Consider the following 22,279-nt stretch of genomic DNA (forward strand, 5'->3'; position numbering starts at 1 on the left):
TGGATGGACTTAGGTTTGAGTTTTTAAGAAAAGCCATTGGTATATGTGATCCCAAGTGAGAGGTTTTCTATCATACTAGTTTTAGGATATTTTCTTCCAGTTTTTATTTTTCTTTGATGCATGAATGTTTCAGTTTTTTTAATAAAATAAAAAAAAAAAAACTGGGCTATTTGTTTTCTTTTAAGGTACATGTTTGATACATCAAAGTTTGAGCATGTATGGAATTGCTTTAAAAAATTTCTGATTTTGTGTACTGCTCTTCTTTGTGCAGTTCTCTTTAAGTATATTGATCCTATAGGTCAACTTGGCAAAGTTCATTTATAATGCACTGTGAGGAACCTATATTAAAGCATCCTATAATTAATATGTTTCTTTTTAGATGCTCATCAAAAGGGGAGTTCATGCCTTGAATTGACTAATACTAGTTGAACCTAGTACATATATAAAGAGCTCTCTTCTTGCCAAACACAAAGAGTGATTCATATAGAAAAAGTCGATGTTAATTCATTGCAGAAAAAGACAAACACCCTACACGGATCTACCACCTTGAGTTCTTACAGAAAAAATCGTTGCTCTAATCATTATGAAAAAAGATGAGCAACCAACATGAACAATAGAGGTATACAAACTAGTGTTTGGAGGAGATGCTCATGTATCTAGGCCCTATCATAAAGTTTGACTTTTAAGATCAAGTAACAAACTCTTGAAAGCATTTATAAAAAGTACTCTTTCATTGAACAAAGGTCTCAAAGATATATTAAAAAAAGGGGAAGCAAAACGTAAAAAAAATAAAAAAGAGTTCATAACATGCTATGGTATAAGTATACTCACTCGCACACTTACATGAACTTTGACATTGCTAATTCTATGAGGAGTGAACATCCAAAAGGGACTATTGCAAACATGAGTGTGTTAAGGATTATTGATTTTTTTGTAATTTCTGTCTTGATTAAACTAAGGCCCTTATAGGCATGTTATCTTGTTTTTTGTCACCTTCCTTCTTATAAAAAAAAAAAACATTTAATAAAAAAAATATAGAGTTTTTTTTCAGATCTATGTTTTTTTTTATCTCTTAAAATAAAAAAAAAAATTAATTAAAAAATTAAAAAAAAATATTTTTTTTTCCCAGTTTGTTAAATAGGTGTATGAGGTTGGGTGCTTTTGTTTCTAAGTATAGAAGTCCTAGTGGGACTCTTTGGTCTACCGGGGGGGGTTTCTTTTAAAATCTTTTTACCATACCTCTTGCCCTTTTTCTCTTGCACTCAGCCCCGACCCTCACAGCCTCCCCTTTACCCATTTTCACGGCATCTTGATTCCTCTACACAAGCCTCCATACACGGTGATCCTTTCACTTTCATTCCTCCTCATTCCATCTTCAAGGTAAGTATTCTCGGCTCCTCTATTTTTTTTTTCTTTTCTTCTCTCAGTTTCGGCATTTTGATAAGTAGAGTATTTGTGGAGGGTTTTACTTTTTTTTGAAATCTTGGTTGTTTGGTTGAGCTGCACTACTAGTAAATGGGTTGTTTGTGTTGATTCTATCCACTCTATACATGTATTGAGGACAAAGCTTTATTGCACACAGACTCTCTATTTTTGTTTTCCACGGGTGCACACCAAGTGTTTGTGTTATTTCTTGACACATCTCTGTTTTGTTTTGGGCAATTGTTAGGACGTTTTATGCATATGTAGTTTTTGTTTTGTTCTCAACATTCTTTTTATAACAAAAAATAAAAAATAAAAAAAAAATTAATATAATGGTTATTAAGAAAAATTCATAAGGGTTTTTAATCTCAATCTATTCTTACCTTCTATAAGTTTGAATTTTCTTTTTTCTAAACTTGATTATTATACTACTTCAGATGAGATTTAAAGAAAGGGCAAAGCGCAAAAAGATCACTCATCTTATACCATCCGAGCACTCCTTAAGTGAGGATGTACCCTTACTTGAACTAATGTAGTTAGGAGACACTTCAGCTCCTCCCCCATCTCCATCTCCATCTGTGACTATTCCCACAGAAGCCACTCCTGATCGCTTCACTTCCATTGAAGTCAAGAATGAATATAGGAATACCTTCTCTAAGAGACCCTATTGGGTGAACGGGAGGTAAGCATAAATGACTTCCCTATGGATGACTTCCAAATTATTCGTCGTATATTCATTGAAAGAGGATGGGAGAAGCTCACTCATGCCTTTCATACACCTTGCGTCGAGGTTGTTCGGGAATTTTATTCAAATATCACTCACTTCAATTTAGATGATCATAGCATCATCTCTACCGTTCGAGGGATTCAAATTGAGGTATCTCCTGCTATTTTTCGAAGACTATTTATTCTTCCTGAGGTGGAATCCCCTCTATACCCATATAAGGGCATGAGAGCTCCAACAAAGATTGCGATGCACAATCTGTTTGTTGGTCCCACTGGCCCAAAATGGACTGCCAAAATGCATAGACTGACTCTTCACAATATGCTCCCTCAATATCGGCTCCTAGCCAAAATAGTGCTGACCAATCTCTGGCCTATTAGTCGTCACACAGAAATTTCTCTAGAGAGAGCTTATTTTATGTATGCTCTTACTACTGATGTGTCTATTGATTTTCCACGGCATGTTATTGATATTATTCATCGTTCACATATGGAAAAAGAGTCAAATCTCCCGTTTGGAAGTCTAATTACTAAGTTGGTCATGCTTACAAAAGTTCCACTTCGAGCCAATGAACCTACCATGAAGCTACCAGGGCCTATTTCAGCTTTAACCATGGTTAAATCAGAGGCTGTCATCACTAAGAAGCGCCCCCTAACTACTAAGTCAGCATCTTCTCCACCTAAACCTTCCATCCCTGTCTCTCAAGTTCTTGAGCAAATATCTTTGTTATCTCAGAAGATTGATGGCTTCACATCTAAGTGGGAGGCAAGTCAGTCCAAGTTGGAGCAACAATTGGCTGCAGTACACTCTGATTGTGTGTAGACAAATGATCGCCTGGTTAAACTTTCTTTGGATATGCAACACATTATGGCAAGTGTAGCTGATTCTGACAATGAAATATAGATCTCCATGGCTGATTGTTGACAAAAATGGGGAGAAAAGTTTGAGGGAGAGTAGCAGCATCAAAGGGGGAGCACAGTGACACAACTGAAAAAAAAAAAACTGAAAAACTTTATCTTGTTACTTTATCTTTTTTATGTTCTGTTTTTCAGTTTAGTTTTTTTGTGTGTGGTTGTAATGCAGATACAATTTAGCATGTGTTTTGATTAGGATAACTGTCAATTCTGTTTTCATTAAATCACAACTCTTTATAATCTTCTATATTTTTTGTGATTTGATAATTGGCATATTTTCAGAGAATTTACATTCATCAAACTGGTTTCGTCATCAATCCGCCAAAGGGGGAGATTGTATAGGTAAAAATTAGCTAGGATTAGATGAGTAAATGATAAAGCTTATCTTATCATATTATTTATTATTATTGAATGAATGTAAAGATAATTATTAATTTGTATCTAAATAATGCTGAGTTTATCTAGAAGTTTTAGGAGTTGTTTAGATAAGTCATTGAAGTCAAAATCGAGTTCTGATAGCTTTGCACTTATCTAGAAGAAAGCTGAACAGAGTTCAGTCTATAACAGAAGAAGTTATCACGAAATGTCAGCAGTCTGTTGGGATGCATTTTCGTGTTTGTTGCTAACCGTCAGCAGAGTCCTACTGTGACTAGAACTCTTTCCAGACTTTCTATTTAAAGGGATTCGGTTTTGTATTTTCTTTAGGACTTTGAGCCACGAATTTTAGAGAGGATATTCTGAGCGTTTATGAGAGAAAATAAACTTGAGAATTTTCATGGGATTTTTTATATCTTCTTGAGCGTGATCGTGCTTTGAGGGTAAAGCAACATCGATTGGATTTCAGCTTTTGGAGTTCCAGAATAGAAGTTAACGTTTGAAGATCGCCAGAAGTTCTGGCTGCTACTGCGGTAGAAGACAAACGAGTCGTTTGTCTAGGCAAGTAAGAGAGTCGAATGCAAAGGTTTTTTAATTAATTAGTGCTTGTAATTGTTCTTCAAATAATAAGATTGACTTTCCTAAATTTGGTTGTCCTGTAGGGTTTTACCTTTAAAGAGTTCTTTAAAGGTTTTCTCTTCGTAACCAATCGTTGTGTCTTGCAAGTTTGATGATTTATTTTAAAGTATTTAATTTGTTTCATAATCTTGATAATTGAGATCTAACTTATTTATTCAAGGAAATTGGTAGACAATTTCGTAATTTTATAGGAGTACATTGGGAATTTCAGTTACTTCTAAAAATAATAAAACAAATATTGCAATCATGATCATTTAAAATAATGCACTTATCCATTTTGAAAGTAACTGTAAATCTTTTATTACATAATTGACTTATGCTCAAAAGATTATACTTTAGACCTTTAACAAGTAGAACATATTCAATTATAAGGGAATATTCATTACTAATTTTATCTATTCTCACGATCTTCCCTTTCGAGTTATCTCGAAATGCCACGTGTCTTTCTTCTTTAGATCTAAGATCAAAAAACTTAGTCTTGTCTCCCGTCATGTGTCTTGAACATCCACTATCTAAAAACCATTTATTTTTGCTTGTGGAGGACTTCATGGATATCTATAAAAATAATTAAAATGATTTTTCTTAATGCCCAAGTTCTTTGGGTCTTTTATTTATTAGTATTATAAGAAACAAGTTTTTTAACTACCCATATGGCCCTAATAGTCATTGTGTATTTTCTTCTAATAGGACAAACATGATAATTATGACCATTTCTATTATAAAAATTACAAATAACATGTGACATATATGAAGAAGTTGAGTGATTATAATAATATCTTTCTTTGACAAAATTATTTTTATGAAAAGAATTTTGAATATTGGACTTTGATGTAGAAGGATTATCAAAGAAGTTTTTATAAGGTTTGTATTTTTGTTTTGACATATATCCCAAGCCTGCCTTGTCAAAAACACATTTTTGACTACCAAGAAGTTTTTCAAAATTTCTTTTTCCATTCGTAAAGTTTTCAACAATATTTTCTAAATCAGTTTTCTTCTTCTTCAACTCAAGATTGTCATTTTTCAAAATGATACTTTCTTTTCTTAAAATATCAATTTTGTTTGTTAAAAAAGAATTTTTCTTTTTCAAAACAGTATACTTGATACCAAATTTTTCAAATTTCTCATATACCTCTTCTAAAATATTTTGCAATTCTTCATATGAAGGATCTTCAATATTATCAAGATTTGTTACCTCAATGTCATCTTTAGCCATAAGATAAAAATTTGCTGATTCTCCATTACTTACTTCACTATCCGAGCTACTTGAATCACCATCCCATGTAACTTTCATTACTTTCTTGCTCTTATTTTTATCTTTCTTTAAAAGAGGACAATCTGGTTTGATATGACCAGACTTATTGCATTTATAACAAATTAAAGTGTCATTTTTACCTGAATCTTTTTTGGAAAAATTTTTGAAGGATTTCTTCGGAGGAGTTTTATTTTTCTTTAAAAACCTTTGAATTCTTCTTGTTATCATCGCAACTTCTTCATTTTTATCGTTATTTTCCTCATCTTCATCACTTTCACTTTCATGTTGAACAAATTTAAGTGCCAAAATCTTCTTTGGTTTTCCTTCTTCTTCTCCTCTTTTCAATGCGTACTCATGGGTGATAAGTGATCCGATGAGTTCATTCATTTCGAGCTTCTTGAGGTCTCTAGGTTCAAGAATCGCTGTCACTTTTGATTCCCAGCGTTTTGGTAAAAAGTTGAGAATTTTTCTTACTATCTCTATCTTGAAATAAATTTTGTCAAGAGCTGTCAAGTCGTTTATGATGTTAATAAAACGAATGTGCATATGAGAAATAGATTCATCATCATTCATCTTAAACATTTCATATTCATGAGTAAGAATATAAATTTTTGATATTTTGACTTGTAAAGTTCGTTCATAAGTAACTTCCAAGTTATCCCAAATTTCTTTTGCCGTAGCGCAAGTCATTATTCTATTATATTTATTTCCATTGAGAGTATTATATAATAAATTTATAACAGTTAAATTCAAAATATAAAATTTATCATCTTCACGATTAAACTCTTTTTCTTCCTTTTTGACCTTTACTCCATCAACTATTTTTGTTGGAATATAAGGTTCATTTACAATGCATTTCCAGATTTCTCGACCTTGAGCCTGAAGGAATATTCTCATTCTAACTTTCTAGAATGAGTAATTGTCTCCATTAAAGAGTGGAAGCCGACTGTTAGATTGACCTTCACCAAATGAAGCTGCAATGTTAGTTATAAAATCTTAACTCAAAAAATAGTTAATCTTATAACAGAGCCCTTGTTTTGATGCTAATTATTGCCTAAATGACTAACACAAAATGGAAGGTGAATTGAGTTGTATTTAAAAAATAACAATTATAAATCAAGTATACAATATAAAATATAAACAAAATACGAAACAACAATAAATATAAAGAGTAAGGATAAGAGAGAAACAAACTCAGTATGTTAACGAGATTCATCCCCACTGCCTACGTCCTCACCTCAAGCTACCTCTTGAGGATCCCCAAATTCACTATTCAACCTCGTTCAGGTGTAGATAGAAACCTATTACACCTTTGAACAACATTGCTACAAAGGATTCATGTAGAACACCCTCTATACTTACAATCACCTTACACGTGGTAATTTAACTATTCCTTGTGTAGAATACTTTCTACACGTATAAGGGTTATACACACACTTTTACTGATACAAGAGCTAATAGTGGGTAGGTTATCAGAAAACACTCCACTGATAGTGGCAGGTTATCAGAAAACATTTTTCAATGAGTGAAATAAGAACAACACAGCGCAAACTATATCTCTCAAAATGAATAAAGTTTAAGCCTCAATACTTAGAGAAGAGAATGAAAGTTTTGAATGAATGTTGTATCTTTTAGTGTTGTGAATGTGAAGTTCTCAAATGATCTATTTATAAGCATATGAGATTTCATATTCAAATTTAAAAATATTCATATGTCAAAAATAACATCATTCATTTTTCTAAAATTTCAAACCTAATCTTTTTACTTTTTGCATATGACAAAAGGGGTACATTTTACTTTTCAAAAATTTCAAACCTAATATTTTTACTTTTTACATATGACAAAATGAGCACATTTTATTTTTCAAAATTTTCAAACAAATCATCTACCTTTTACATAAGTCAAAAAAATCATTAATAACTTTTGAAAATATTCAAATAAAGCATGAACATGCAAAATATGACAATCAGTCATCTTTAATATTTTAAAAGTTCAAACATTTAATCATGTCATGTACATGTGAAAGATGACAATTAATCATTTTTCAAAATTCAAATTTAATTTTCAAAATATTCATGCACATGTTGAAAATGTAATTTAATGCTTTATAATAAAATATTAATTTTGAGCTTCAATCCTAATTTTGAATTTTTAAGAGATTTACAACATTACTCTATAATTTTAATGTGAACTTGTTCCCTTCTTGCTTATGCTTGGTTCGTTGATGTAATTGACTCCATGGTGTAGACAACTTGAGGTTGAGACTCTTTTGTTCTTTAAATTCATTTGTTATCATCAAAATCCATATATAGATATATAATTACACAAAACTTGAAATCTTAGGTTCAACATCTTCTACTCTGGAGCTCGCTCCTTCATTACCACAACAAAGTCCAAGGTTGATTTCCAGTGCAAGTAACATATCAACATCTTCTTCTAATGGAGCTCACAATGTTGTGGTATGTGCAAAGCATTCTTTTATATTCTATTATCTGTTTACAAATTTGCATGCCAAAACATGTTCGATATTTCTCATTGGCATTATGTATCTGAATAGATCAAATGGGTAGAAAACACGACAAGGCTTTGAAATTAAAGATTTTATGGATCATAGCAGGACCGAAACTTAGAAGAGCAGCTTCAACAAGCGATGGCAACTTTGAAAAAAGAGGCACTCCTTCGTCAAAGAGCAAAGGGATATATGATCGACGCTATACGGAGAGTAAGCTTTTTAATTACGAGTTCTACTAGGCGTATAATTGTAGTGTTACACTTCTGATTACATGTTTTGAAAACAATACACTAAACTTTTTAAATCTTACAGAAATGGCCAATAATGTGATCAATAGGCCCAAGATGAAGAGACTAAGAGAGACATATGCATAGAAGAACTCTGAATTTCCAAAGAATAGGAAACATCATTAAAGAGCCAAATTGCAGAGTTACAAAAAGAAATGGATGAATTGCAGATGGAGCGTGATCATGCATTGAAAGAAGCTAAAGGGCTAAAAGGAAAAGAAGAGGGCTCAAGTGGACACATGTTAGCTGCTTGAATTCTCTCTTTCTAAAATTACAGATGCCACTAAGGCTTTAATGAATCCCATAAAATTGGACGAGGAGGATATGGCAACATTTGTATAGGTTGCATACAAACTGAAACCGTGGTAGCTATAAAGATGTTACAATCTCATGGCTCCCAAGGCTCCCAAGAGTTCCCAATGGAGGTTTGTATATGCATTTGAAAAACACTTTTTGAGTTTTTTAGAGTTGTTTAGCAAGTTTGGAGACATTTTGAATAAAAAAAAAGTTTTGAAAAAGTATCAATGATAGTATTTTGATCTCAAAAATATTGGTTGAGTAATTTGATCTTTAATTTGTTGGTTGTATACATATATGTCAAGTTGGAGTATTGGGTCAGTTGAGGCATCCCAATCTTGTGAAACTCATTGGATCTTGCCCTGAAGCTTTTGCACTCATCTATGAATATCTTCCTAATGGAAGTCTTGAAGATCGACTCAAATGCAAGGACAAGTCCTCTATTGTCATGGCAAACTCGACTACGGATCGCCATAGAGTTATGCTCCATCCTCGTTTATCTTCATTCTAGTACTCGACCTCACACCATAGTGCATGAAGATTTGAAACTAGCCAATAGTCTCCTTGATTCCAACTTTGTATGTAAACTTAGGGACTTTGGAATTTGCCGCGTTAAGCCGTGATCAAACTCCAAGTGACAGTGTAAGACTGAGTTATAACATTGTCCCGAAGGGAACTTTGCCTTACTTAGATCTTGAATTTCTTCAAAGCGGAATTCTTACTGTGAAGTTAGATGTTTACTCTTTTGGAATCATTCTACTGCAATTGTTGATTGGGAAATCACCACCCTACTCTATAGTAGATGAAGTCAACTTTGCCTTAGTTGCAGACAATTTTGAATCCCTTTTGGATCCTTCGGCTGGACGTTGGCCATTCGTGGTTGCTCAACCTTTGGCTCAATTGGCACTATTGTGTTCTCACAAGAACAGAAGAAGGAGACCAGATCTTGGGTTTGGTGTATTGGAGGAACTCGAATCATTAAGGTATTTAACCGGAGGTTCTTAAAGCATTATTAGCCAAGGTGGAGCCCGGCTATCAATAAATAAATGTTGTGTAATTTTAGCAATTGTCAAGTGTTTTTGTGTGAGTGGTATTTGTAGGTGAGAGTCTATTCTAAAACTCCCTAGAAGTTAGAGTTCTTTGAGTAATCTTTTTCTTTTTTGTTTTTAATGCTCATACATTTATGATTTTCTTTTTCATTTTTTTATTTTTTAACTTTTTTTTTGGGGTATAAAGAAAAAAGAGTATCTTTTTATTTTATGTATATGACATAAAAGGTTTGTACTAAATTATAATTGTTCCTTGGCTTCAAGTTGAATAAGGCTCGTTTGAATACAGAAACGATTTTATCTCAATTTATCATTTTAATTTTTTTAAATTTTTACACAAAATATAATAAACAATGGTAGGGTAGAAGGCATGTGCCGTCGGTCCACGTGGTGGCCATCAATAGTCACACTGGGCTCATGCTTCCTCAGCACAAATTAGGTGCACGATATGCGTGGCCTTGGACCACTGCATGCCCGGCCATAGTCATCGAGTGCTACTACAAAAGCAGCAAAAAGTGCCGATGGTACATGTCGCATTGGGCCCACGGTTGGCTGTCGTGGGCCTCTTGGATGCACGGTAACATGCACCCGTAATGTCCCTGTGCATGGCAGTATTCACACCATGCATAATGGGTGCATGGACACTACGCATGGTTCACGGGCACCATGCATATCATGGTAATGTCCACTTAAATGGAGAATACATTTGATCTCAATGGCTGGGAAACTTTCTTCCTGGGTGTAGAAAGTTTGAATTTGAGGATACGATAGTGTTACTAACTAAATAAAATAAGAGGCAAAAAGCTGAAAATACTTGTTTGAGAAAATATATTGGAGCTCTTGTTCTCAGGTTGAAGATGACTTCTGTGTTCCCGTAATCCTCCTTTGGTCGTCCAGAAGTCTCTTTTTTAATAAACCCTATCAGTGGTTAGTAAGGAATTTAATTTTTTGTCACTTCAATCCACTTACGTGTCTGAATTGCTTTATCATTTTTCTCTCTCTTTTAATGTAAATAGAGAATAAGACATACAGATTTACAGAGTTTGACACATGGTTTACGTCTATGGATTGTTTGGAAGGTAAATCCATTATTTTACAGTCTTCATTTATCTTTGTACAATGAAGATCAAAGATCTCTTTTCTAGAGAAAGTATAATATATTGGAGCTCTTGTTCTTAGGTTAAAGATGACTTATGTGTTATCGTAATCCTCCTTTGGTCATCCGGAAGTAACTTTTTGAGTAAACCCTATGAGTGGTTAGTAAGGAATTTAATTTTATGTCACTTCAATCCACTTACATGTTTGACTTGCTTTGTCATTTTTCTCATTTTTCTCTATATTTTGATGCCTTCCTTCTTTTTCTTTGACTCTAGCTTTTTCTTATTACCTCCTTGTCTACTCTTTTACTTTTCTAATTATGGCTCTTTGGGCTGGGATGCCCGGATGGGCTAGGGGAAAATTTACCCCCCTAACATTTCATTTTGTATCAATTAACTTATATTATGAAATAAAAATAATAATCTCTTATATAATAGTTATTAATGGTGTCAAATATACAATAAATTCAATAAAGTATTCTTACTAAAATATATATATAAAATCTTTGATATAATATTTTTATTTTATCGTATTATAATTACAAATGAGTCAGTCAATTAAAATTTCAAGCAAACGTAAGTTACATACTGAGCGGTCTGCAAATCGGTGAGTTTTGTGGTGGCTTCCCTCGGTTGGAAATATCATTCTCCTTGATTAAATTCTAAGCTGACTTTTCTTGACCAGAAACCAAACCTTTGGGGATAAGTAGTGGAAAAGAAAGGAAAACATGTGGTTAAGAGAATGCTGCAATAAAAGACGAATCTTAAGGTGGAGCCAGGATTTTGTTAACAATAATTGCCTTTTTACATATTTGCTTTATCTTTTTGCGTGTGCTAACAGTGTTTTATTGCATGTGTTTCTGGTTTTCTTTTGTCTGTACGTGTGTTTCTTTTTGCAGGTTCCTGTTTTGGTTTGTTTGAGTTTCTTGGTTTGGTTTTTATATACGTACTGTGGACTGTATATTCCTTTTTTTTTTTTTTTTTAAAGTCTCAGCGTTGCTATTTGTAACCATAATTTTTTTTCGTCGTAAGTATGAGTTATTAATAAAATTGATGAGATATAATTATTTTTTAAAAAAATTACCTTTTATATATAAAAGTCGATAAATACTTTAATACAGAACAGAAAAAAAATGAAGTGTGAAATTTATGATTGCTTTTTAAATTCATGTAATTAAAATAGAAAATAAAAAAATACTAAATAAAATGAAAAAAAAAAACTTATATAAAATTTACTTTTCCACATGTCAATAATATGTTAAAAATTATGAATTTTAAAATTTATAATTAAAATTTTAAAAGAAAATTAACAAAACAAATATTGTGAGTAAAAATTTTTCACATTTTTAAATTAAAATTTATTATTAGAATGTAGATTTTGTTTTTCAAAATTTTTTATATGTATATCTTAGATTTATTAATTTCTCATTTAAAATTGACAAATTATACAAATTATTTTCCTAGAAAAAAATATGATGCAGGAGGGACGGGACACGAATTGGGTTGTTACAACTTGCCAGTATCTATCAATCAATCAAAAGCGGGCAGAGCAAATGCACACACGCTAATCACCGGACTTTGACGATTTCAGAGTCTACGCACGCATGAAGCAGTTTCTTTCATGGTAATTAGCTACGTCGTGAAATATATAAATATTATATAATTATTTAAAAAATATATATATATAATTAAAAAATTAATTTTTTTATATAAATTTTATATTAATTTATATTTTTTAAAGAGATTATATAATGTTTGTAATCATGACTGTAAATATCTTTTTTTTTTCTTTATTCTCTAATATATTATATATATATATATATGAGAAATAGTTTTTACAGTCGGGAGATGCAGTCAGCGTGCAGTCGGCTGTAAAAAAAAAATTAATACGAGACCCATATGAAAAAAAAAAAATTATTTTTATAATTTTTTATAATTCATGTAGGTCCCTTTGAATATAAAAAATTTTTTTTATAATTTTTTTTTATTCATTTCGTACAGCCGACTGCACGCCGACTGCTTGTGGCGACTGTATATAACAAAGCTGTATATATATACACTAAGTCGGAATAACCTGCAAAACATGTTGCCTAATTAGGTAAGATGAAGTTTTTAATAAAAAAATATGATTTTTTTTTTTTAAAATTTAACTAATGCATAATTTAATGCATAAAAAAAAAAAGTAAATTTTAAGAAATAATAATAAGTTAGTAAAGTATAATATCTTTCAATATTTATATTTTGACCGAATGTCACAATGATTAATTTATGCCTTTAGTTAAATTATATTTTAGTTCAAATCAAATATATAACATTATATATATACCTATAGATACTACGTATGGTCGGATTTTTTTTCCTCTCGTCTTCTTTATCTGGCCTGTTTGCTTGTTTTTTCTTTTTCTTTTTACAAATATAAATGGACACTATCTAGATATATATATATATATACACACACACACATATATTATATATGTATATTTGACGAAAATTTACTTTTTTGTTGGAAATAGTTATTTTAATTGAAACGAGATGAATTGCGTCTCGGTGTGAATGAGAGTTTTGTAGCTAAGTAGAAAATGTGTTCAGATTTGAACAACAAAAGTCTTTGAAATGTAATAATTTTACATGCTGAAGTGCATATATATATATATATATATATATATATATATATGTATATGTATATATATAAAGATGGGTAGAACTTTGATGATTGGGTTTTCCACTACCTTTTTGTAGTCAAGTCGTTAGTGGTACTGGTGACTTGATAATATTTTTGAAAATGTTGGCAGCTTCGTGGTAGCTAGGATATTATTCTTCTTCAAGTAAGTACTATATATATATATATATATATATCTATGTATATGGCGAGTTGTAGGCATAAGACTTCAGGAAATCCATGGCTGAGGATATGATCACATACGTTGCGGTGGGAAAAGATGTGAAAGACTGCAAATCAATCCTGTCTTGGGCTTTAGAGAACAACGGAGGAAGCAGGATTTGCATCATTCGCGTTCACAAGCCTACAAAGCTGTTCCCTTTAGGCAAGTAATTATTTATATCTTTGAAAAAACTTTATATATAAACGGAATTAACATGCAGGTTGAGTCCATGCATGATGACCGTCTATCCCAATACTCTGGCTTGCAAGTAAAATTTTTCATATTTTATTTCCCTCGCACATGTATTTATTCATGAAGTTTTGGAGTTAATTTGAGTACTCTTTTTCTCTTGTACTTCAGTGCGAAGCTTAATGACAGAAAGGAAGGTCAGAGAACGCCTGAAAACTGGTACACAAAATATGCATGCAATTATGGAGGAATACCTTCAATTCTGTGAACAAAAAGGGGTATGATTTCTATATATATATATATATATAGATCCTTAGATCTCCTGTAAATTTCTTCTGTGCATCTTTAATCCTTAGATCACGTGAGTTTTCTGACCTCTTTTAGGGATTGTGGCGTTTCAAAATCTAGGTACATGCACAAATGCTAACCATTGAAATGGACTCTATCAAGAAGGGAATCCTAAAACTCATCTATAGACATGGGATAAGGAAGCTTGTCATAGGATCAAAATCGGCCAATTACTATAAAAGGTAATTAAGAACCTTCTGTTTATAACCATATATAAATATTGTGGAGTCTTTCTTGTGTCAGCCTCTTTCTCTTTTCTCTAAGCCCATAGTTCAGTCAAGAAGGTTAGCTAAGATCATATCTAAATCCATATTAAGGATTCCGATGATCTATCTGTAAACCCGCCAATTATATAATACTAAACACACTTTTGATGTGAAAACTTGCTACGTGAGATTTTTGTAGAGGCTGAAATGTCTCTCTCTAGTTTATTCAACATGATCATGTAAAAGAGATCGTGGATCTCTCTAAAAATCATTTCAAGACAATATGTGACAGTGCACCCACCACCTTTACCGCTCCTAATGGAGCTTCCACCATCACCAGCGGTGGTTCCATAGTTCGCATTTTTGCGAACATCTTATTTTTGTTTTTTTATAAGTCAGCGTCCTACTATAGAATATGGGTAGAAAGCAAGAAATTGGTCACAAATATATAATTTTTTTCACCACTTTGCACTGTTATCTATTGTTTTGGGACGTTCATTGGGGAACCTCACCCCCTCCTCATGTATTATGTTTTTAGTTTAATGAAGTTTATTTCCTTAGAAAAAAGTTATTTGACATGATCATGTGCATGCTTTGATATTTTGGATTGAGATAGCTAATTAATAATTACTGCTCCATTTAATTTGCAGAAAAGTGGAACTGGGGTCTAAGAAAGCAAAGTATGTGTGTAAAACTGCACCTGTCTCCTGTCAAGTACAGGTCATTTGTAAGGGCCACCTCATCTTTACCAGGTTTGCTTCCAAGCTTTTGTTAATTACACTTGCAAATATATATAATTCTTTTGCTACCTTTCTGTTTTGTAGTTATGCCTCAGTTTTTAATGAGGTGGTCTATACAGTAATGATACGGTTCATTTCATATCAATAAGGTCTAGACTTTTGAACTTTTTTTCTACTACTTCTGTATAAATTTGTGGCTGCAAAACATTATACCCACGAAATTCAAAACATTTCATTCCATCATGTACAATATGATACTTTTATTACTCTTGGATCATCCTTCATTTTTTTCAAAGTTGAAGAAATTCAAAAGTTGATATGCAAACACTACCGCAAACACTTCAAAATCCTCCTCTTTCTATGTGATAAAATCCTCCTCTTTCTATGTGATCATTACCATTCTCCTGATGGAAGTAGCGTGCCAAAATAGGGAAGCAAGTGCAGCAGACACTGGAACTGGACAATCAAACCTAAATAGATCATGGTCTGGTCCTTTGGTGTATAACAACAGGGGCGGCAGTCCCGTAAGTGAATGCTCAGACTTCTCCAAATTACGGTCTTTTTCGGTTGGGAGCAATAGGACCACTGCTCTGGCTGCTCTAGTTGCTCCTTTACCGGAACGTTCTAAAGAGCTTTCATCTCCAACGAGTCCTGGGGGTTCTAGTTACTCAGCAGGCTCTCCCACAACAGCGTTTGAAACAACTCTAAGCTCATGGAATGATAGAAAGTGCGAAGCATTGCAGTATAGCCGCTCGCTCTCTCCACCGGCGGCTTGGGATTATTCAAGAAGCTCATCTACTCTGGAGCTCGCCCCTTTAGTTCTGCAACAAAGTCCGGGGTTGATTTCCGGTTCAAGCAACATATCAACTTCTTCTAATGGAGTACACAATGTTGTGGTATGTGCAAAGCATTCTGTTAAATTCTATTTTGTGTGTGCAAATTTGTTTGCCAAAACATGTTTAACATTTCTCATTGGCATTATTCATCTGAATCAATGATCAAATGGGTATAAAACACGACAAGGCTTTGAAATTAAAGGTATCATGGATCGAAGCAGGACCGGAGCCTAGAAGAGCAGCTTCAACAAGCGCTGGCAGCCTTAAAAAAAGAGGCACTCGTGCGTCAAAGAGCAGAGAGATATATGATTGACGCTATACGAAGAGTAAGCTTTTTAGTTACGAGTTCTTCTACTTATAAGAATGAACAAAGAAGATGAACATCGTCAACGCTTTGAGTTCATGTGGGTTTTCTTTACACACCTCATTACACGTTTTGCAAAAAATAGTGCATTTTGCATGACTACTACATGATTCACCATATATGCTTGAAACCAATACACTCGTAAACTATTTAAATCTTACAGAAATAGCTAATAATCTGATCAATAGGCCCAAGATGCAGAGAATCAGAGAGACATATGCATAGAAGAACTCCGAATTTCCAAAGAACAGGAAACATCATTAAAGAGCCAAATTGCAGAGTTACAGAAAGAAAGGGATGAGTTCCAGATGGAGCGTGATCATGCACTGAAAGAAGCTGAAGGGCTAAAAAGAAAAGCAGAGGGCTCAAATGGACAAATGTTTGAGCTACCTGAATTCTCGCTTTCTAAAATTGCAGACGCTACTCAAGGGTTTAATGAATCTCAGAAAATTGGACAGGGAGGATATGGCAACATTTATATTGGTTGCCTACAAACTGAGGTAGCTATAAAGATGTTACATTCTCAGGGCTCCCAAGGCTCCCAAGAGTTCCAAATGGAGGTTTGTATATGAATTTGAAAAACATTGGAGCTGTTTAGATCTGAAAAAATATTTTACTTAAATAGATTAGCATGTTTGGAGACATTTTGAATAGAAAATGAATAATGTGATCTTTATTGGTTGTATACGTATATATCAGGTTGGTGTATTGGGCCAGTTGAGGCATCCCAATCTTGTGAAACTCATTGGATCTTGCCCTGAAGCTTTTGCACTCATATATGAATATCTTCCTAATGGAAGTCTTGAAGATCGACTCAAATGCAAGGACAAGAGTCCTCCATTGTCATGGCAAACTCGACTACGGATAGCCATAGAGTTATGCTCCGTCCTCGTGTATCTTCATTCCAGTACTCAACTTCACACCATAGTGCATGGAGATTTGAAACCAGCCAATATTCTCCTTGATTCCAACTTTGTATGTAAACTTAGTGACTTTGGAATTTGCCGTGTGTTAAGCCGTGATCAAACTTCAAGTGACAGTGTAACACTGAGTTATAACACTGTCCCAAAGGGAACTTTGCCTTACTTAGATCCTGAATTTCTTCAAAGCGGAATTCTTACTGTGAAGTCAGATGTTTACTCCTTTGGAATAATTTTACTGCAATTGTTGACTGGGAAATCACCACCCTACTCTATAGTAGATGAAGTCAACTTTGCCTTACTTGCAGACAATTTTGAATCCCTTTTGGATCCTTCGGCTGGACGTTGGCCATTTGAGGTTGCTCAACCTTTGGCTAAATTGGCACTATTGTGTTCTCACAAAAACAGAAGAAGGAGACCAGATCTTGGGTCTGGTGTATTGGAGGAACTCGAATCATTAAGGGATTTAACCGGAGGTTCTTGAAAGCATTATCAGCCAAGGTGGAGGTAGGCTATCAATAAATAAATGTTGTGTAATTTTAGCAATTGTCGAGTATTTTTGCAGGAATATGGATGCGTGAGTGGTGTAATTTATAGGTGGGAGCCTATTCCAAAACGCTCTAGAACTTATGAGTTCTTTAAATAATCTTGTTCTTTTTTGTTTTTAATGCTCACACATTTAGGATTGTCTTTTGTTTTTGTGTGTGTAAAAAGAAAAAGAGTGTATCCTTTTATTTTATGAATATGACATAAAATGCCTGTACTAAATTAGAATTGTCCCTCGCCTTCAACTTGGATACAAAAATTGTTTCATCTCATCATTATAATTTTTTCAAATTTTCATACAAAATATAATAAATATGAATTCTATTTTTTCAAATTTCAAAATAATAATAACATTAAAAAAATAATATTCTAATAATATTTTATTCAATTTTTAACTTTCATCTAAAACCATCACATCTCATCTCACTATGAAGACTACACCTAAATCACCAAAAATTTGTTATGTGTGTTATCAACCGAGTTGGAGCTAGTTAGCTGTAAAAAAAAAAAAAAAAAAAAAAAAAAAAAAAAAAAAAAAAAAAGGTTGTTTGGTCATTTGAGTGATAGTATAATTTCTGTAACCGGAGGAATAGGTAGTTATTTTCTATCACATAAAAATCATCTCCCACAACACAAATTTTACTCCATAGGCGCCATAAAATATAAATCTAAAATATACTTAAAAAAAAACTTACACAAAACTTACTTATCCACATGCCATTTATTGATATGTGAAAATTATAAGCTTTGAAATTCAAAAATGAAATTTTAAAAGAAAACTAATAAAATGAATCTTGTAAGCAAAAGTGTAAGTAAAACTATAAGTACATGTAGTATTAGTGTAGAAGCAAACACTTCATATATATATATATATAATAGTATATATGTGTATATATATATTGAGATAATTTTAGATTATCTGACTTTATATATAAATAATAATATTTTATAAATCTTATTTAAATATATTTAAATATTAATAAATTGAGATATATATATTTAAATGTATAGAATAGATTGAAATGAGTTGTACACCTCTCTCTCTCTCTCTCTCTCTTTTATTTTTTATTTTATAGAAAATTGAGAACATGGGTGGATCCCATTAACCAAACATTTTATCTATGTAATAGTTGTTTTATGGATATATAATAAAAATTATTTTTGAGAAAAATGTATGTTGGATCAAGTACTTAACACATAAGTTTTTACTAAGCAAAATTGTGAGTTGACTTGAGTTGAGACGAGATGAAAATTGAATAAAATAGTATTAAAATATAATATTTTGAAATTAAAAAAATTTAAATTTTTTATTATATTTTGTTTGAAAGTTTAGAAAAATTATAATAATTAGATGAGATAAAATAACTTGAATGTTTATATGTATAAGAGTTTTGTAGTTAAGTAGAAAATGTGTTCATTTGGATCCAAAGATAAGATGAGATACTTTTAGATTAAAGTTGAAAGTTAAATAAAATATTATTTTTTTAATATTATTATTGTTTTGTAATTTGAAAAAATTGAATTGTTTGTTATATTTTATGTGAGAATTTGAAAAAATTATAATGCTGACATGAGACAAGATGAAACTCTCTGAATCCAAACAATATTGAGATAAAATGAGATGAGTTGAGATGATTTGTGAATAATAATAAAATTATTGAATTAACATGAGATGAAATGTTTTTTGAAAATTTTATGTATTTGGATTAGGAAATGAGATGAGATGGTTCTAACTTTTTAGAGATTTGATATATATAGGTTTTATCAATTATTGCATAGTATTTGTAATGATTTTATTTATTTCTAAATATATTTTATTATAAGATGACACTACTTTTATCAAATTAAATTATTTTTATAAAATATCAAATAAAAAACTGTTTTGCCAAGAAAATAATTAAATAATTAAGAAGATATTTATAAAATATTTTTTATAAAAATATTGTGCATGCTTGTTTTATTTATTTTATTTTAAATTTTTTTCTCTCATTGTATTTGATTAAAGAGTTATTCTATATAAAAGTTATTGTAGCAGTGTACACAATGCACTCACTAATTGGCTTCTTTTTTTTTTTTTTTTTTTTTCTTTTTAAACGTGCGTTTTAATCCTCGGTTGCTTTCTCTTCCCCATTTGAATTTCAGAGCCCCATTCAAATTTGCCCTGTGAAATACCTCTTCCCTCGCCTAGGTCGCGTCACCTTCCTCTACCCAGCACCACCCGGCAACGCCGTCTCTTTGTCCAGCGACACCGAGCGATACTCCTCCGTCTGCCCAGCACTGCCACTCCCCGAGAGATCATTGAACGGAGCAAACCAAATTTAAATCCCATGAAGACACCCCTCCTCCCTCGCCAAGCAACCTGTGTCGCAGCGTTTGACCTCTGCCCAGTGCTACCCCTCGAAGCTCATCCATTTGCCTAGCATAGCCCCTCCCCCGAGCTCATTTAACGCAAACTAGCGACATTGCTCTGGTGGATCTCTCTTTCGCCGCCATCCCTTGGAGGGCATCGTAGGTAACATTTTAAGGACGAATCTGGTTTCTTCTTGTGTACTGAGAGAGGTGAGTTTTGGGTTGTTGTGAGATGGGTATTGCGGCCTAGGGCATGGAGCGTCGAAATCATTTGCATTTTTAACATCTTCCTGTGCGGTCATAAGTAATTTTTTCACATTTACACAAAAAATAGAATTTTTACAAACAACGTCAATCTCTCTCTCTCTCTCTCTCTCTCTCTCTCTCTCTCTCTCTCTCTCTCTCTCTCTCTCTCTCTCTCTCTCTCTCTCTCCACTGCAATGGTTCTTGAAAAGCAAGTTCATGTAATATTTCCAGAACTCAGGAGAGCTTCCAACGGACGTGGTTTGTGCTCCAAAACTTGAGAATTGATATTGCTACATGTTGAGACTCTCAGTGCTTGAAACTATCCAAGAAAGTTTGAGGATTAATGGCTTTCATCTTTGAATTATTATAGTTCTGCTTCTTTTGAATTATTCTCTTTAATGCTCTAACATTACGTCTCCTTTCCTTTTTCTCATATTTCTTTTTTTTGTCTTGTGGGCTTGAATTATTGGTTGTTGATTGTCTTTTTCTTTTTAATAATTTCATTATTGGTTAATAGTTATATGAGGATTATGGTTGCATCTTTATGATAAATCATAAATGGGTTTTCGTTAGTTTTGATAAACTTGCAAATTGATTGCCCAGATTTTACTAAACGATAGATGTCTTAAGTGGCATGTGAGTTGCAAGAATTTCATGTTAAGTGATGGCTTGCAAAATTTCATATTGCAGATTTTACAAGTTCGCTCGAGTGGAGGCTTTTGGCCGCTCGAGCGAATTCAGGCAGATTCAAACGCTCGACTGCCGCTCGACAGGGAGCTCGAGCAGGTTGCTGAAAAACGAAGATCGCTCGAGCGGAGACATTGGCCGCTCGAGCGAAATCAGGCAGAGTCGAACGCTCGATGTGCACTCGATAGGCCGCTCGAGCGAAATCAGGCAGAGTCGAACGCTCGACGCACGCTCGACACCCCGCTCGAGCGAACATCGTATTTTGACAGATTTTAGGTTTTCCGCCGTGGGACCATATAAAAGGTCATTCTTCACTCTAGAGCCGAGAGTTTTGACTGGAGAACACTCTTTGGGAGAGAAAAACATAGCTAGAGGGATTCAAATCATTTGTTTTGGAGACGGAATTCCAATTTATTGCACGTACGTTGAATTCATACACGAGCACGGACGGGAGAAAGGCGTTGAATCGTTCCCTTGAGCTTTTGACGACCAGTTGAGGCTGCAAGGAGGATTTTTCAGTGTTTATTTTCTTCTTCCCATCTTCTCAGAACAATTATGGTGAATTCGTTTATGTTGAATTCCAATTCTAGCATGAGCTAAATTTTCTTCTTTCTAGGAAAACGATGTAACTTAATTCCGAACTATGCTTGTTTGTCCATGCTAATTTAATGCAATTCTCTCTTTGTTTATCTGATTTATTCTGAGTTTAATGCTTCTAATTAACTGGCCATTGATTAGATGATTATTAATCTTGTGATTTGCTATCGAAAGAGGGAATCATAGGATAGATCTTGGATATTTCAGCATAGGTAAGTATAGAGATCGAAAGACTTGTATGAACCTGTGTAGTAATTAAATCATTGGTCTTATTGCGTTCTTGATTATTTAATTTGCATACTCTTGTGTGAATTGATAAACTAGAATCACTTCCAATTGACTATCGAAAGAGGCTTTTGGATGAATTAGAGATTTGCTAATAGACAAAAGAGGTTTAAGTTAAATTAGCTGGATGAGAAAAGCATAGTGAAGAATTATGGTGAAATCGATTTCCTAGAAGTTTTCTTCCCCTTTGAATTTGATCTTTGAAAGTCAGTTTTATTTTCTTTGCTTATTTCTCTTTGAGTTGATCTAAGTTTATTTGCAACTACAAAAACCTTAGCGATTCTTCTAGATAAAATTGAGATTAGTATAATTTTGGTATTTGGCAAGAGTAAGGTACCAATCCCTGAGGACGATACTCTACTTATTACTTTACTATAAAACTACGATACTGTGCACTTGCAGTTTTGCACCGGTCAAGTTTTTGGCGCCGTTGCCGGGGATTAGTTTATTCTTATTCTTTTTTTTTTGTCAATATCGATACAAAGTAATCTTGGTTTTAATTTAGAATTTTGTTTT

At 33.0% G+C, this 22,279-nt stretch overlaps 1 protein-coding gene, 1 long non-coding RNA gene and 1 pseudogene across 7 annotated transcripts in view; all 3 read left to right on the top strand.

Annotated features, from left to right (window-relative positions):
• Nucleotides 1-8,280: 8,280 nt before the first annotated feature.
• Nucleotides 8,281-9,427, top strand: LOC122301641 (annotated as a pseudogene).
• A 3,968-nt stretch (nt 9,428-13,395) lies between these two features.
• Nucleotides 13,396-17,824, top strand: LOC122298849 (U-box domain-containing protein 33-like). 6 transcript variants are annotated; one of them, XM_043108695.1, is made up of 8 exons: nt 13,396-13,612; nt 13,811-13,917; nt 14,048-14,169; nt 14,844-14,945; nt 15,364-15,829; nt 15,988-16,095; nt 16,322-16,693; nt 16,833-17,824. In XM_043108695.1, the coding sequence occupies exons 1-8, from the start codon at nt 13,468-13,470 to the stop codon at nt 17,535-17,537; spliced, it is 2,127 nt and encodes a 708-aa protein (XP_042964629.1). In that variant the 5' UTR covers nt 13,396-13,467; the 3' UTR covers nt 17,538-17,824. The 6 variants fall into 6 exon arrangements, with proteins under 6 accessions (XP_042964629.1, XP_042964634.1, XP_042964642.1 ...); XM_043108700.1 differs by having other exon boundaries at nt 13,397-13,612; nt 15,991-16,095; XM_043108708.1 differs by lacking the exon at nt 14,048-14,169 and having other exon boundaries at nt 13,477-13,612.
• Nucleotides 17,825-19,717: 1,893 nt separating this feature from the next.
• Nucleotides 19,718-22,279, top strand: part of LOC122298874 — a 9,918-nt gene continuing 7,356 nt past the window's right edge. The window contains exon 1 of the long non-coding RNA XR_006239519.1: nt 19,718-20,111. This is a non-coding gene — a long non-coding RNA (uncharacterized LOC122298874). The remainder of the gene's footprint in view (nt 20,112-22,279) is intronic.

Source organism: Carya illinoinensis, chromosome 2, assembly GCF_018687715.1.
Source record: "Carya illinoinensis cultivar Pawnee chromosome 2, C.illinoinensisPawnee_v1, whole genome shotgun sequence".
Lineage (NCBI taxonomy): Eukaryota > Viridiplantae > Streptophyta > Magnoliopsida > Fagales > Juglandaceae > Carya > Carya illinoinensis.